The 16,114-nt window shown below is 54.9% G+C and overlaps 2 protein-coding genes across 3 annotated transcripts; one reads left to right on the plus strand and one right to left on the minus strand.

Annotated features, from left to right (window-relative positions):
* The first annotated feature begins 7,059 nt into the window (after positions 1-7,059).
* Positions 7,060-9,023, plus strand: RASD1 (ras related dexamethasone induced 1). Of its 2 annotated transcripts, none has more exons than XM_074552676.1 (2): positions 7,060-7,475; positions 7,764-9,023. In XM_074552676.1, the coding sequence occupies exons 1-2, from the start codon at positions 7,190-7,192 to the stop codon at positions 8,933-8,935; spliced, it is 1,458 nt and encodes a 485-aa protein (XP_074408777.1). In that variant the 5' UTR covers positions 7,060-7,189; the 3' UTR covers positions 8,936-9,023. The 2 variants fall into 2 exon arrangements, with proteins under 2 accessions (XP_074408777.1, XP_005487498.1); XM_005487441.4 differs by having other exon boundaries at positions 7,062-7,475; positions 7,693-8,381.
* Positions 9,024-10,364: 1,341 nt separating this feature from the next.
* Positions 10,365-14,579, minus strand: MED9 (mediator complex subunit 9). The gene is made up of 2 exons (XM_005487439.3): positions 14,407-14,579; positions 10,365-11,144 (listed from the first exon to the last, which is right to left on the minus strand). The coding sequence occupies exons 1-2, from the start codon at positions 14,541-14,543 to the stop codon at positions 10,928-10,930; spliced, it is 354 nt and encodes a 117-aa protein (XP_005487496.1). The 5' UTR covers positions 14,544-14,579; the 3' UTR covers positions 10,365-10,927.
* Between the last annotated feature and the right edge of the window lie 1,535 nt (positions 14,580-16,114).

The following is a 16,114-nucleotide window of genomic DNA, read 5'->3' on the forward strand; positions in this document are numbered from 1 at the left end:
TTGTGTCAGGCACATCCCTGGTTTGAGCAGCTCTTCCCACAGCAGCCAGCACAGATTAAACATCTCTGCCTTCACACAGCTGGTTCTGGCTGCCATAAAGTTGAGTTTGGTGTTTTAGAGGCACCAGCTCTGTTCCCTGAAGGTGAGCAGCTGGAAGTTGTTGTTCCAGCCCCATCTCATGGGGTCTGAGCCCACCTTTCTGCCTGGGGCAGGGGATGGCCTTGGCCAGGGCCAGCCCCAGGTGTTGCTGTGCTGCAGGGAGGGAAGCACAGAGACACCATTATTATTTATGTTGTTTTATGGTATTTAACAACAAGGAATTACGGGACTCTCCTTGGTTATAAGTAAAAAAAAAAAAAGTGATTCCTCTCCAATTGCCCAATATTTCCAAGAATTGGAGATTGCACAGGGAGGGGGTGAAACCTTCAGGCTGAGCACCAAGTGGTGTCACAGCTCTGTCTCCTCTCCCTGGCTGCAGCTGGGACACATCCTGCATGGATGCAGGGGTGGATCTGTGGCCAGGGTCAGAAGGTGAGTCCTGCTGCTCCCAAAGGACAGATCCACACTGTGGGACCCCCAGGAGCAGCTGGATGCAGCCCCAGCTCTGCAGAGACATCAGGGACCAAATGGGGTCCCTGGAAATGGGGTCATGGGGCCATTTTCATGCCTTCAGAATCCAGGATGGGGCTCTCTGGGCCCTCTGGAGCTTGGCAGGGAGGTTGTTTGCAGCCTTGGGGATTGCTTCACGTGATGCTGTGTGCTGACGCCACAGATAACACTTCCTTTGAAGTTTGGGATATTTCTCCAGAGCAAACACACCAGGAAAGGAGAAACGAGTTAAATCTCAACTCCTAGCTGGCAGGGACAGCTGGGTCAGCCAGGTCACTGCTCTGTGCTGCCTCACCTCTGTGCGCACCCTCATGGAGGTTTTCTCTGCGTGGTTGTTCCAATGGCTCCTCACACATCTCCCTTCCATGGAACTGCCCCTGGCAATTCCTTGGGATGAGAGGGATCATCTCTGCAATAAACACCCCAGCAATGGGGATGTGGGGCCAGCTCCACACTCACAGAATGCTTCATCCAGGAGCAATTTGGGGGGTGGAGGCTGCATCCTGCAGTGCTTTCCCTGGTGGTGGTGGCATCCAGGAGCAGGGGCGCATTCCCACATTCCCAAAGGCTCACAGGGAGCAGGGACACATTCCCACATCCCCAAAGGCTCACAGGGAGCAGGGATGCATTCCCACATTCCCAAAGGCCATTCTCTCCGTTGTGACCGCCTGTAACCCCGTGTTTGCTGTGCCCAGGGAAGCTGCTCCGCCCTGCCCAGGGCAGGGACAGCCATCAGCCCTTACACACAGGATAAACACGGTGGCAAACAAACACAGATAAACACGTGGTGCAATCAGGGCGGCACGTGTGGCATTGGCAGCACCGGGAATTCTCCATTCCCACCCCTGAGTGTGCACCTTGGCTGGAACTGAGGGGCTCAGGGCTCTGCTGAGGGCTCCCAAACCCATCCCAACCCTAAAGCAGAGCCTTGGCTTTTTTGCCAGTGGTTGGGATTTGATGTAAAAGCAAAGATAAGCTTTGAGGTTTGGGCACTGCTTTATTGGGGATCCCTTAATGCAGAGAAGGTGAACAGGGGATACCACGGAATTTATCTTCGCATCATTTATTCTTTGGGGAATGAACCAGCCTGTTCTGTCCCTGCTGTGTAGGGAAAACAATTTAGATTTTAATTGCTCACAAAGCAATTTGGAAAACAGCCCTGGTGGGAAACTGTTCCCATGTAGGAAACCCCAGTGCTGGAGCCCAAAGAAATGCCATGGGCACGATGGGCATCCCAGGGCTGAGCTGCTTGGGATGGGTTGGAGCTGGCAGCTGCATGCTCAGGTATCTGGGATCCAGGTGTCACTGGTGTCTGGGGAAATATTTGAAATTTCCCCCAGTGCTGGAGAGCATCAGCAGCACCAGCAGAGCCCCATGGCCACTGTCCCTGCCCCACACACCAGGACAGGCTGGGGGAGGCTCCATCCAGCCCAGCCCATTTCCACCTTCCCCCCAGGGGCCCTTACGCACAGAGCTCCTGCCATGGGGCACAGGACAAGTGACCAGCGCTGTTTGCTTTAATTTTCACTCTCAAAAGCCGCCCCAGACAGCCCGGTGAGCCGCATCCTCCTCGGATCCCGTTTCAAAGGAGAAGAATGGCAGGAATGTGCTGCTTTTTCCATGGTGCATTTTCCTCGGGAGGAGCTGTTTATGGAGCACAGCTCCTTTCCCAGCCAGGGCTGCAGGAGGGCTCAGAGTCCTGGCAGGATGTCAGGGCCGGGCTCTGCCTCGAGGGAGCCTCGAGGGTCCTGGGTTTGGCCACAGCTCAGCCTTTGTCCAGCTAAACTCCCCAAATCCCAACTCTCCATCCCTGCACAGCCTCTCCATCCTCAGGAGCTGCTGTGGGACCTGACAGGAAACATCTCCAGGCTCTGAGCCCTCAGCACTGCTGCCCTTGCCTTGGTCAGATCCTGCCTGGCACTGCCCACCCGCTCCTGCCTCCTCCTGGGCTCTCGTTCCGTCCTGCCAGCCCTGCCAACCATCCCCATTCCCATGGGAACCTTCCTGAAATCCAGCAATGCCTCCCCTGGGGTCACCGAGCCTTGTGCCTTGTATCCCAACCCCAGTTCATCCCTGTCTCTGGTTACAGGGGACGTTTCTCCCTAATCCCAGAGGAGATGAAGGAAACTCTGCTCTATGGAAGGGAGCAGGAGGTGCTGGAGTTTGGGGACACATCCAGGACATGGAGACACCTTTGTTCATGCTGGCATGACCTGTGGGCGAGAGGATGGGATGAAAGGAGGTGGAAACTGGGAGCAGGCGGTTTCCAGGTGCTCCTGGCTCAGAGCTGCACCAAGCTGAGCACTGGGATGGTGTCTCAAAGGAGCTCTTGGCACTCCTTGCCTGGGTGACTCCAGGAACTGGGGATTTGAGACATCTCAGGCTTTCAGATTCTCTGTTAATCAAATCCCAAGCGCTAAAAGGAATCAAGAGACGTGAAAAGTGTTGCTGAAGAAGCAGGGGGTGGGGGAGGGAAACAAATAAAGCCACCCCCCCCCCCATTCCCCAGAGAAGGAGCAGCTTCTGCATCATATCTCATCTGGGAAAAATTATATTTTGGGAATTACGTGCTTCTTCTGAAAAGCCTTAAAGAGATTTAATAAAACGAGACAAGCTAATAATATAGGGAATGAATAGCAACCCTGGATTCTGCATCTTGATTTAATCAGATGCTTTTCCTCAGGGGGACAAGCAAGAACTATGGCTCAAGCCTCCCTTCCCTTCCCTCCCCAGCTGCTCCCCTCTTCCTCTGGCCATCCCCTCCTCTCCCACCCTGGGGGAGCAGCCAGGGCAGGATTGGGGGTCCCACAAATCCCTGGTGTCCAGCAGCAGCTGCTGGGAATGCAGAGCCCACGCTGGTTCTTTGGGAGCAGGGCAAGGAGCTGGACAGCAGCTTGCTGTGCAGCCCCAGGGACAGGGGCCCTGTCCAAAGCACATTCCTGGGGGAGAAAAGCAAGAGCTAGGGAGCCAGGAGAGCTGGGCTTGGCTCCGTGTGAGAAAAGCAGGAATTGGGGAGCCAGGAGAGCTGGGCTGGGCTCCGTGTGCGTGGTTGTTCCAGAGGCTGGGAATGCTGTGAGCTGCTGGAGTGGGGATGAGCCCTTGGTGGGATGTGAAGGAGCTGATGTGGGATGTGCCCCTCTCTGTGTCTGGGACAGCTGCACAAGGACACCAATACTGGGCTCTCCCAATCCTGTTCCACTGCACAAGGACACCAATATTGGGCTCTCCCAGTCCTGTTCCACTGCACAAGGGCACCAATATTGGGCTCTCCCAGTCCTGTTCCCCTGCTCAGGACCCGGCCGTGAACCCAGGCCAGCCCAGCCCCGGGGGGATGATCCTTCCCAGCTCCGCAGCACACTCAGAAACCCAACTCATGTTCTGATGTAATTGTGCTTTTCCGAGTATCCCCCGCTTGCCTGTGCCTGTGCTGGGCACCCTGGTGCTGCTCCTGCTTCCTGGAACATTTTGCTTCCCACATTTCTGCCGTGGTGCTGCTGCTCTGAGCTCTGTTCTGCTGCTGCTGCACAGCTCGTCCAAGGCAGGCCCTGGGGAGCCTCGTGTTCTGTCGCTGGGATGTTTGTGTGACTTTCGTGGAATTCCCTTCCCTCAGCCACTCGCTCGCGGACACAGGGTGGGTTTTGCTGGTTGGCAGGTGGCTGGTAAACCGAGGAGGGTGAAAATAGGGAGGGAAACAGCAAGAAAACAAGGATTGATCTGTGCTGGAGGTGATTCTGTTAAAGGTGTCGCTGGGGTTCATGCAGAGCATCCTGCCTGTGGCTCTGGCTGTGCTGAGCTGATGCATCAAAGAGATTCTATCCTCCAAAACCAGCCAAGGAGCAAAACATCCCACAAATAGCAGGGACGAACTCTGGCAGCCGTGGGGGAAATGCCCTTTTGCCTGCCTCTGCTTTAAGCCTTGGGCTATTTGCAGTCAGGTCAGAAATAGGTGGTGATTTGTAAAAGAGTCATAACTGTGGGAAGGCTTTGCCTTGCAGCGTGGTGGATCCTTTATCATCAATCACTGGCAGCGGCTCCCAGCAAATGGGCTTTGCTCCTACAGGAGATGAGTTTCAGCTGATGCTGTGTGATGCTCCCTGCTCGGGCTCTGCGTGACTCCACGAGGAGCTGGGCACAGGCAGTGCCCACAACCTCTGCTCTGAGAGCTCCCAGCACCAGCAGCTCCTCTCCACCCACCCCAGGCCCCTGACACCCCGTCCTCTGCTCCCACCCCACCAAACCCACAGGATCCCAGTGCACATCTGTCTCCTGGCATGCTCTGCCCAAAGAACTCTTTAGAAGGAGCAAATGGATTATTTTTTTTCCCTGTCAGCCAGGAGCAGATTTCAAGCAGGCTATTTTTACCTGTTCCTGACTCTATTAATAGTTGTACGGCCAGCAATAAATGCTGATCGGGAGATTCGATTTGTCTGTCCTCCAGAGGTTGCCACTTCCTATTCCCCCCGTTGTTTTCCATCAACTGCTTCAATTAAATGATCTTTTTGTTATTTGGGGTGATACATTTGGGCTTTGTGTTCAGTGTTAAACTTCTTGGCTGTCTCACACACAGATGAATAAACACAGGAAACTGTCCCACTTTCTCTCCTCCAAGTGTCCTTGTGCCTCCGGGCAGGATGTTTCCCTGCAGGCAGGGACATCAGGGGCTGTTTGAGCTGCTGCTCCCTTCCAGACAGCCACAATCCCTTCATAAGCCTTCTGAGGGTGTTTAAATTAATATCCAAAGGTGACACCATGCTCAGGCGAGATGAGAAGCTCAGCACCATCCATTTCCCAAGTGGTGCTGATGAAAGGCACTTCTCTGTCCCAGTCTGTGTGTTCTGGCTGTCCCTGAGGTCCCTCTCTGTATTATAGGTGAGGCTTCTGCTGCTCTGAACCTTATCAAAGCATCACCTTTTACTAAGATTTTTTTTTGTAAATTGGGTTTTTTATACATATATTTTAAATTATTATTTTATTTTTATCATAGAACTGGCTGTGTTGGAAGGGGCCTTAAAGCTCATCTTGTACCACCCCCTGCCATGGGCAAGGGCACCTTCTGCTAAAAAAGATTGCTCCAAGTCCTGTCCTACCTGGCCTTGGACACTTCCAGCAATGGGTGCAGCCACTCTGGGCAGCCTATTCCAGAGCCTCAGCACCCTCAGAGGGAAGAATTTCTTCCCAATATCCCATCTAATTCTGCCATGTGTCAGCAAGAAGCCACTCCCCCTTGTCCTGTCCCTCCATCCCTTGTCCAAAGTCCCTCTCCATCTCTCTGGGAGCACCTTTAGGCACTGGAAGGGATTTTAAGGTCTCCCTGGAACCTTCTATTCCCCAGGCTGACCATTCCCTGTTCCCCCAGTACAGAACTGCTCCCATTCCCATTCCCATTCCCGGCCCTGCCCGCGCTGCCGCCGGCCGGACTCTCGCCTGTCCCCTAGCGGGCAGAACCGGCGCTGCAGCGGCACCGCTCGGCGCCCGGCACCGGCACCGGCACCGGGATCGGGACCGGGAGCGGGACCTGAATCAGGCTCGAGGTCGGGGTCAAGGGGAGCAGCCGTCCTAAGGGCTTTTGTAGTGGTGTCACCGCGCAGCCCCCGCTGGGACCGAGACTTCTCTCTGCTCCCGGCCCCGCGCACCGGAGCTCGCACCGAAAGGGGTCTTTTCTCCCGTTTTTCGGGTATTTGTACCGGGCAAGTGTAAACCGGAGCAAAATCATGGCAGGGAGTGGCGTGGGACCCTCTGCACCCCCTGCCCCCGGTTCCTGAAGTTCGGGGTCGCCCCATTCCCCGAGCCCCGGGAGCCCCGAGCCGGCTGCGGGGAGCCGGGAGCCCGCACCGGGCTGAGAACGGGACGGGTACAAAGCACAGGGACCCCGCACTGAGATTCAAAGAGATCTGTTTGCAAACGGGACTGTGAAAGGGAGCGGGAGGGCGAGAGGGAGTTCGAAGAACCAGAGTTCCACCCGGGCTGCGAACGGGACAGGGATGTAAATCCCCGAGAGCGCAAACCGGGATGGGGACGGGACAGGGCTGTAAATCCCCGGGACAGCAAACCGGGATGGGGACGGGATCTGTCTGCGCAACCCCTGGAGTGCGAACCGGGATGGGAACGGGACGGCGCTGCGCAGCAGCGGGAGCGCGATCGGGGCTGCGAGCGGGACGGGGCTGCCAAGCACCCGGAGCCCCAGCCGGGCTGTGAACGGGACCGGGTAACCGAGCCCCAGGAGCGCGAACGGGGCTGCGAACGGAGCGGAGCGGGCAGCCCGGAGCTACAACCGGGCTGTGAACGGGACCGGGTAACCGAGCCCCAGGAGCGCGAACGGAGCGCAGCGCGCAGCCCGGAGCCCGGCGGGGGGCGCGGACCGGGCCGGGCGCGGAGCCGGGCGCTGACTCAGCCGCCGCCGCCCCGGGCCGTGACGCGCCGAGGGGCGGGCGCTGCCGGCTCCATATAACGCGGCGGCCGCCGTGCAGAGCTCACACCGACCCTTCCTGAGAGGGAAGAGGGGCTGAGCAGCCGGGCAGGCAGCGCCTTCCTCCTTCTCCTCGTCTCCTTCTCGGCGCAAGCTGCACTTTTGCCGGCGTCAATGAAACTGGCAGCGATGATCAAGAAGATGTGTCCCAGCGAGGCCGAGCTGAGCATCCCCGCCAAGAACTGCTACCGCATGGTCATCCTGGGCTCCTCCAAGGTGGGCAAGACGGCCATCGTCTCCCGCTTCCTCACCGGCCGCTTCGAGGAGCAGTACACGCCCACCATCGAGGACTTCCACCGCAAGTTCTACAGCATCCGTGGTGAGGTGTACCAGCTCGACATCCTGGACACGTCGGGCAACCACCCCTTCCCAGCCATGCGCCGCCTCTCCATCCTCACAGGTACTTGTCAGGAGGTCCCTCTGGCAGATTCCTGCTCAGTTTGGGGATGGTTTTGCAGTCCTGGGAGGAGGGAGGTACGATTTTGTGGGTTCAAGTGGTTGGGCAGCTCTTCTTGGTGCTGCCTGGTCCTTCTTTCTCCAAGCCTGTACTTGGCTCAGGAGTGGTCTCTCTGCATCCCCATCCCTGCAACCATCTCATGTTCCCTCTTTGTCCCCAGGAGACGTTTTCATCCTTGTGTTCAGCCTGGACAACCGAGACTCCTTTGAGGAGGTGCAGCGCCTGAAGCAGCAAATCCTGGAGACCAAGTCGTGCCTGAAGAACAAAACCAAGGAGAACATCGAGGTGCCCCTGGTCATCTGCGGCAACAAGGGCGACCGGGACTTTTACCGGGAGGTGCAGCCCCGGGAGATCGAGCAGCTGGTGGGAGGGGACCCCAAAAAATGTGCCTACTTCGAGATCTCGGCCAAGAGGAACAGCAGCCTGGACCAGATGTTCCAGGCGCTCTTCGCCATGGCCAAGCTGCCCAGCGAGATGAGCCCCGACCTGCACCGCAAGGTCTCGGTCCAGTACTGCGACATCCTGCACAAGAAGGCGCTGAAAGGCAAAAAGCTGCTGAAGGAGGGCGGCTCGGAGGAGGCGTACGGCATCGTGGCCCCCTTCGCCCGGCGGCCCAGCGTGCACAGCGACCTCATGTACATCCGCGAGAAAGCCATCGGCGGCGGGCACGGCAAGGAGAAGGATCGCTGCGTGATCAGCTAGGAGCCCCCGCTCGCCACGAGAAAGAAGGAAGGAAGGAAGGAAGGAAAGGAGGAAAGGAGGGGGGAAAGATGCTCGTTTCCGAACTGACTTTGGGCAGGTGCCCAGCCGGGCAGAGAGGGCGTCGCCTCTCCCCAGCCTCCCTCCTCCCGCTTTCATCATCTCCCTGCCCGGGGGCGCATTTTGGGAGCGAGGGATGCGAAGGGGGAGGCTTTGGAGGGCAGGAGGGGATGTCGCTGGGAGCAGCCTCTCCTCTGGGCGGACAGACAGGGAAAGGGCGAGCTGCTGGGCAGCCAGGTGGGAGGGGGAGTGTGGAGGGCACAGACCTTGGTGTTTCTTTCCCTCCCAAACCACCCAGCCTCAGGCGCTGCCTTCACGAGGGAGGGCAGGGGCCTGGCCAGCATCTGCCTGGGGCTTTGGGGTTGGTTCTTGTTTTATTTTTTTTTTCCAACTTGAGAAGCTGTGCACGGACTCTGGCTCTGTGTTGTGTGTTCATCTGTGTCTACAAAACACATGCAGAAGACACTCCTAAGCTGTTGCAAAGACATTGCAGAGTTACAGCCCCAATGGACCAAAAAACTGACTCTTGTTTACATTTGTCTTGTTTGATTTGCAAGATTTGGGGAGGGTGGGGGGGAGCGGGAAGGGTTTTACAAAATAATATAATAGGCACTTTATGTAGGTATTGTTTGTCATTGACATGAACAAAAAAAAATCTTCAAGTGTTTCTACCGTGGGTGAAACTTGATGTTTTATTTTTTCTACAAATTAATAAAATCTTTTTAAAAATTACACCCTGTGGGTTCGCCTTTGCTTCCTTGCCCTATCCCACAGCAAAGCCTGCTCAGCAAAAGGCCTGAGCTGCGAGGTGACAAAACCAACCCTGTATTGCCCCATTTTCCCCGACTCCCAGAGCAAAGGTTCCCGCCTCTGCAAGGCCCTGCTGGGTTTTGCCACACAGGGTGAGGAGGGGCCAGGCAGGGAGCTGCTCACTGCCAGGGGTCACTGAGCCTGCACTCTTTCCTCACTGCACTACGCCGAGAGTGACGGTGCTGGCAGCCCCGAGTCACTGCCTGCAGTCACCCAGCACACTGACATCACTCCCTTCCAAAGAGCTGATTGTGTTTCATGCTCTCTGCCGATTAACTAAGCACGCTTTAATGATGTCAACACAGACTGATTCATTGGCACCCCAGCTGGGATATTGTTTTTACTCTGCAATATGAGTAAAGGAAGTACTTTGCTTGAAAGGTCACCTTTACATCTGATGGTTTTTAATCTCTTCCCAATAACAAGGTGCGGTAATCATTGCTAGAAGTGAAAGGGAAACGGGAGCACTTTTCAAAGAAAGCTCATTTGTAACCTCCGCTTCCCCCTCATGCAGCAGCACAAATTTGTGTTTAGTACATATTAACAGCCAAAAAAAGTAATATTGAAGCCACAAAACAAAGGTGGGGGAGTGAGGCTGCAAAGGAAACCATCTCCAAGCAAACCCTCTCAGTTTCACTTGAAACTTGGATTCAAGTTTACAGAGTTAACTTGCTCCTGAGCTAAGTGCCAGACATTTCTTTGGCAACAAGCTGTTTCTTCCAGCTCTGCCTATGCCTGATTTCACAGGAACAGCAACTGGCAAAAGAATGGAAAACATCGTCCAGGCATGAGACACAGGAATTTATTGAGCTGAGACAAGCAATGGCTGGTGGAAAGGCAATTTCAGTAATAAAAAAATGTGTACATTGTGCTTTGTTTATCTCGGTGTTCTGCTTTACTCAGAGTTTACACACTGGCACCTTTCCCAAAGAAAGTACTAGTACAGTATCTCAGTGGGGACAGAGTAAATCTCTGAGCTACAGGTGAGCTGCAAACATCCCACTGGGCAGAATTACCTGTTCCAGCTGCTCAAATGTTTGTGGCTGTGGGAAGCCCCTGGATGTGGAACTTACCTGTCCTGTTGAGCCTGACTTTATATGGAATAACTAAAAGCTTTTATCATTTATGCCCTTTGTTTTGATTCTTGCCCTTCCTCTGTTTTAAGAGGGAAAGTCATTGGAGCTGGGCCCAGGATCCCATGTGCTGCCAACATCCTGCCCCTGCTCCACCCACATCCACACAGTGAACACACAACAAGGGCAGTTTGGAACTTATAAATCTTTATTTGACTCATCTCAGACACAATCACCGACTGTTTGAAAAGAGAAATACAGAAGTAACTGAAGTAGTAATTCCTCTTCCAACACACAGGGAATGGAAAGTGTACCAGAGACTCTTTCCAGGAGCAGGGCCAAACAGTTCATGCTTCCCTCTTATGTTCCCTTTTGATGTTTGGCCATTTTTAAGTAAAAAAAAATTGCAGAAATGCCCCTTTTTTCACCAGCAGGTACTTTGACCCTTAGTGAGGAGAAAGCAAAATATCTCCTGCTTCTTTAAATGTAAAAAAGAAGAACCCCACCCTGAGAGAAAACAGGAGATGGGACATATAAGTGCACAGTCCTGCAGCTGATCAAGGGAAGGTGCTGCTGCCATTGTCCCAGGAGAGCACACGGTGTCCTGGCCCAGCGTCACACACCCAGGTCCACACAGGCACAACGCCACAGCCCTGCAACCACAAAACCTACAGAAAGAAATGCCAACTTCTGCCACCCTGATCAGCCTGCACAGGAGGTATCTCAGACCCGGAGAGTGGAGCTGTGGCTTTCCTACTCCTTGGGGATTTCAAACATGCAAAGGCTCTTGTACTTCTGCAGGAGCTCGTTCTTGGTCCGGACCTGCTCCCGCAGGTTCTGCAGCTGCTGCTGCTGCTGCTCTGGGCTCACCCCGATGCCAGGCATGGAGCTGATCAGCTTCCTCATCTCCTGGAACTTGTTCTTGAGCTCATTCAGTACCTGGTGAACATCCTGGCTGTCCTTGTCCATGCTGCAGAGGAGAGAAAATCGAGACACTGTGAATTCTCCTAATGAAAACGCTGTAATTTCCAATACAACCAGGGTTTAAACTGGAATTCACTAGGAAAATTGCTCTTGGTATCTAGGTACACACTCCTGATTCACCTATCCCAATAAAATGACACATATGGATATACACGGGTAGCTATGGGGTAGCCTGGTATCCTGCAAATTTCCAGCACACAATCCAGTCACCTCAGGATGCATTAATCAGGTTAGGAGCTGCTCTGCAGCTTTCAAACATCACCCTGGAGGAAGCTAAATTCTCCTTCTGAACTCCTGCACCTCTCTTTGGGGAAGGTAAGATTGCATATGTGTTGTGTGTAGTCACCTGGAAAAAAAGATCTCAGTCTCACCCATGACCTGTTGCTGCTATAATACAAAAAAATCAATGCAGCCAAACAGCTCGACAGCAGAAAACAGAAACTGTTCCCCAAAGTGTCAGAGAGTGTCCAAAGGCAGAGAAAATGGTACTTGGGAGCTTTAAAATGAGTCTCTGGGGATTAATACTTAATAAAAGAGAAGCAGCAGGGGGTTTTTTGGGTTGGTTTGGGGTGTTTTTTTCAAGAGCAGCAGAATTGGCTCTGCAGCCAGCTCTATGCTTTTCAAGGCTCAGTGTTGTCTGAGGCAGCGTCTGCCCTTGAACCCTCATTAGTATCTGACTCAGCTTTGTTAGCACCAGCAAGAAGTTTCACTGATTCCAGGCAAAAGCAAGTCCCCGCTTCCAGGCTGCCTGTTAACAGGGAGAGCAGGATTCTAATGGTCTTTGAAAAACTGGGAGCCTGTTCAATAGCCAGACCTAAAAATAAATCTGCTTGGCATGACCAGGGCAGAGAGGTGCTCGATTATAACTTCGGGGAATCGTGACATGGCTGAGAGCAAAACTTTTAAGCAGATGGCGGCCGCTTGTTTCAAAAGCCTGTTGGAACAAAATATTCATTATTCCCTTCTAAATAAAACTGCAGCTGGTACTATAATGTCTCCCCATTATGCAGGCACTCAGGGCCAGGTTGGCAGTGGAAAAATACAGAAACAGACACACAACCAACCCCATGGCACATCTGGGGGAGGAGGGGGTGACACTGTCACTCACCACAGCTGCAGGCTGGCTTTGACAGGGGTGTCCTCCCCACATCCCATCCCCTTCCCCAAAGAGAACTGACAGCTGCCTGTTGCCTGGTTGATGCAAAGGGGTAAATATTTCAGGGCTGGTGGGGTTTTTTCTTCCTGATGGGTAGTTTTCAAGCCACCAAAGCAATTCATGGAGAGGTGGGAGTGAGAAGGTGTGGGAAGAACCTGCAGCTGCCTGCACTAACACAGAATTCAACACCGCCTGTGCTGATACAGTGGGCACAAAAGCTGCCCTCAGGTACAGCGTCCTTCACCACACCAGCACAACCCACCATTGGCAGAGCCACACACAGGGACCTCAGCAGCGATGCCATTGACTGTGCAAGGCTGAAAACATCAGCAGACTCTGTTTAGGAAAACTTTCTCCAGACCCAAACAGGAAGCAGCACCCAGCCTTGAATGTCAGCAAATTTACGCGATACATCCTCGCTCCGGAGCACAGAGTCACCTTGGAGATGTGTCCTCACAGCTGAGTCAGTGTCAGAACAGCAGGGCTGGGCTCTGCCACTCGAGCCAGAGTTAGAGGACAGCCCGTTTGCCATCTGTCAGGGACAGGAGGCACAGCATCCCACCGCTGGCCGCCCTGGTGCCACCTTTCTGCCACACCGTCAGCTCGAGCCGCCCAGGAAATGCCACACATGCAGCCAAGGGAGGCAGCTGGGCAGCAGGAGTGGGTGGCTCGGTGGGACAGGGCAAAGATATCCCTGGGACTGTCACCTGTGAGTCACTACAACCTGATCAGTGACACATCACAGCCTGGGAGGTCTCGGCCCGTGGCTACTGCCCACTCTGGTGATGTGCATGCACACACCTGGCAGGGGATTTAGCCTCACTCTGTGTCTGCACAGATCAGACAGAATCAAGGTCAGGGGGCAACTTGATGGCCTACAGCGAGCACAATGGGGAAACTGGGTGAAATTACAGTGTTTGTGCTCTCATACCCATTCTGGACTGGTGTGTCAAAGGTATTCATTGCCATGGACTGGGCTGCTTGGGCTGCAGAGCCATTAAGGATCAATATCCCTCACCTTTCAGACATGTTTGCTCCAAGTGAAACATCAGCAGGACACAGATCTGCTCCTCAATGGGCGCAGAGGGAGAGGGCAGGAAGAAAGCAATTCGTGCTTCCCATGCCCACTGCCTCACCCTGCCCAGGTGAGAGCACAGAGCCTGCCTGGATAGATTTCCATGGCTGACACATCCCCTTTCTGGGAATTCAGAAGGTGAATTCTCTGGAGGGATTATCCTGACCCAGAAACACATCCGTTCTCAGGACTCTTGTACCTTTCACCTGTACAGTGCTTATCTTGAGCTGGGAAGAGAACAGTGTATGTCCCACCGAGGAAGCCATCCCCCTTTTTACAGCTTCCCAGAAATGGGCTGCATTCCTGACGCACTGCCTGTACTTCCTGAGGCTGTTATCAGCCAAAGAGTAGAGTTCTCTGGAGCAATAACCCAGCGGACACAGAATGCTCCTGCTCTGGGGTTACTGGTGGGGCAGTGTACCTGGGCCATGGGAGCACCTGCACTGCTCAGGTGACCCTGACACCACCCAGGTAGGACTCAGAGTGCAGATGTGCTTGGGGCTGTGCCAGCTCCCTCCAACTCTTCCCAGGAACTCCAGCTGAGATAAAAAGGGCAAAGGAGATGCTGGGGAGATGGAGAGCATCACTAGAAGGGTGACTTCATTGCCCTGCTACCTCTTTAGGGCATCCTGGGGAAGTGAGGGCTGGGAGAGCATCACTTGAGGGAGGATCCAATAGCTCAGCTCCCTGTTCAAGGCCCTATGAGGATGCTAAGGATGAAAAAACAACTTAGAGGAAACCCCACTACCTTACTCCCCATTCAGACATCCGGGAGATGCCGGGAGCCAGGTGAGCATCACTAGAGGGGGCATCCCATTGCCTCACTCCCTATCCAGAGCATCCCCACGGATGCTGTGACTGGGAGAACATCACCGCCGAGGGCCCCTTAGCCCCGCTCCTCACGCAGGCCCCGAGAGCTCTGGTGTGAGTGAGGCAGCCCCGTCCGAGCGGCGCGGCTGCGGCAGGGCCGCGGCTCCCGGCGGGGCGGGGGGCGGCGCTGGCCGTGCCCGCCGTTACCATTTGATGATGTCGTGGACGAGCGGCAGGAAGGAGAACTCCTCCTGCGCGGGCGGCAGCGGCGGCGGCTTCTGCTCGGCGGGCGGCTCCGGCGGCGGCGGCTCCTCAGCGGCGCGGCCCGCGGGCCCGGACGCCATGGCGGGCCCGGCAGTGACGGAGCGGGGCGGGCCCGGCCTGGCTCCGCCTCACGGCAGCAGAGCGGCCGCCGCGGCCCTCACGGAGCTGGGAGCCGGGCTGGGCCGCTGTCAGGGCTGGGCAGTGGGGCTGTGCCTTGTATTCGTACTGTGATCCCGCTGAGACCTCAGTGATCCCCCTCAAACTTACAGTGATCCCCCCCGAACTTCCAGTGATCTCCCCGAAACCCCCAGTGATCCCCCGTAAATGCCTCCACAGTGATCCTGCCTGTGCGCCAGCGATCCCTCCTGAGACCCTCAGCGATCCCCCAGAGACCCTCAATGATCCCTCTGAAACTTACAGTGATCCCCCTGAGACCCCTCAATGATCCTCCTGAGACCTCCAATGATCCTCCAGAGACCCTCAGTGATCCCCCAGAAACTTCCAGTGATACCCCCCTACTAAGGGGAAAGCCCCCAGTGATACCCTCTAAGTGCCTTCACAGTGATCCCACCTGTGCCCCAGTGATCCCCCTGAGATCCCTCAGTGATCATCCCTGTGCTCCCCTATTGCTTCCCCCTACACCCCTCAGTGATTCCCCCTGCACCCCTCAGTGATCCCCCCTGCACCCCTCAGTGATCCCCCTGCGATCCCCAGGGATCCCCCCATTACACCCCCAAAATTATCCCACCTCCCACCCGAGCCCCACACAGGAGGTGGGGGATTGGAGGAAGGAGAGGTTGTGAAATCCTGTGCCCCAAGGGCAGGCTGAGGAGAAGGGGTGCCAGGAACCATCCAGGTGTCCCAGGAGCCGTTCAGGGACCACTTGAACCACCCAGAGGTCCCAGGAACCATCCAGGGATCCCAGGAACCACCCAGCAGTCCCAGGAGCTATCCATGGGCTGGTCGTGGCTCTCCTCAGCACATTTGGATTGCTGTTCCAAGACTTTATACATCCCTCTCTTTCAAGCCAAATCTGAGGAGGAAATTGCATTATTCTGTGTAAATAACCACAGCAGGGTTTTGCTGTCTCTTATATCCCAGCTTTCCAACATATTTTTTGTTATTTGGAGTCCTCAGTTTGACTTTAATGCAAATGGGGATGATATGGGCTTCATGATGGGGATGTGATCCTTGAGATGCCTTAAGGACAGATGTTTATGTGGGACCAGAATTTCTGCTCAAGGGAGGAAGCGTGGCCAGCCTCAGTTGGAGGGAAAGCAAGCTGAAGAGTTGGATGAGAGCCTGGGCTGGGGACTGGAGGAATCTGGAGGAAGAACAGAAATGTGATGTCAGGGCTGGGACTGCTGTGAAGCTGGGAGAGGGAGAAGAAGGGGGAGAAGGCTGAGAGAGATGGGGGTGCTCATCCTAGAGAAGAGATAATTCTGGCGAGACCTCAGAATCTTCAGACTATTTAGAGGGGCTCCAAGAGAGCTGGAGAGGGACTTTGGACAAGGGCTGGAGTGACAGGGCAAGGGGGAATGGCTTCCATTCCAGAGGGCAGGGTTAGCTGGGATATTGGGAAAGAATTCTTCCTCTGAGGCTGAAGCCCTGGCATAGGTTGCCCAGAGAAGCTGTGGGCACTGCACCATCC

The sequence above is a fragment of the Zonotrichia albicollis genome, chromosome 16 (genome assembly GCF_047830755.1).
Source record: "Zonotrichia albicollis isolate bZonAlb1 chromosome 16, bZonAlb1.hap1, whole genome shotgun sequence".
In the NCBI taxonomy this organism is placed as follows: Eukaryota; Metazoa; Chordata; class Aves; order Passeriformes; family Passerellidae; genus Zonotrichia; species Zonotrichia albicollis.

Excerpts from the sequence above, each read along its gene's own strand:
- MED9 (XM_005487439.3), bottom strand. The coding sequence starts at position 14,543 with ATGGCGTCCGGGCCCGCGGGCCGCGCCGCTGAGGAGCCGCCGCCGCCG. Across the intron at positions 11,145-14,406 it reads GTCCACGACATCATCAAATG|CATGGACAAGGACAGCCAGG; the intron begins GTAACGGCGGGC and ends TCTCCTCTGCAG.
- RASD1 (XM_074552676.1), top strand. The coding sequence starts at position 7,190 with ATGAAACTGGCAGCGATGATCAAGAAGATGTGTCCCAGCGAGGCCGAG. Across the intron at positions 7,476-7,763 it reads CCGCCTCTCCATCCTCACAG|CAAATCCTGGAGACCAAGTC; the intron begins GTACTTGTCAGG and ends CGCCTGAAGCAG.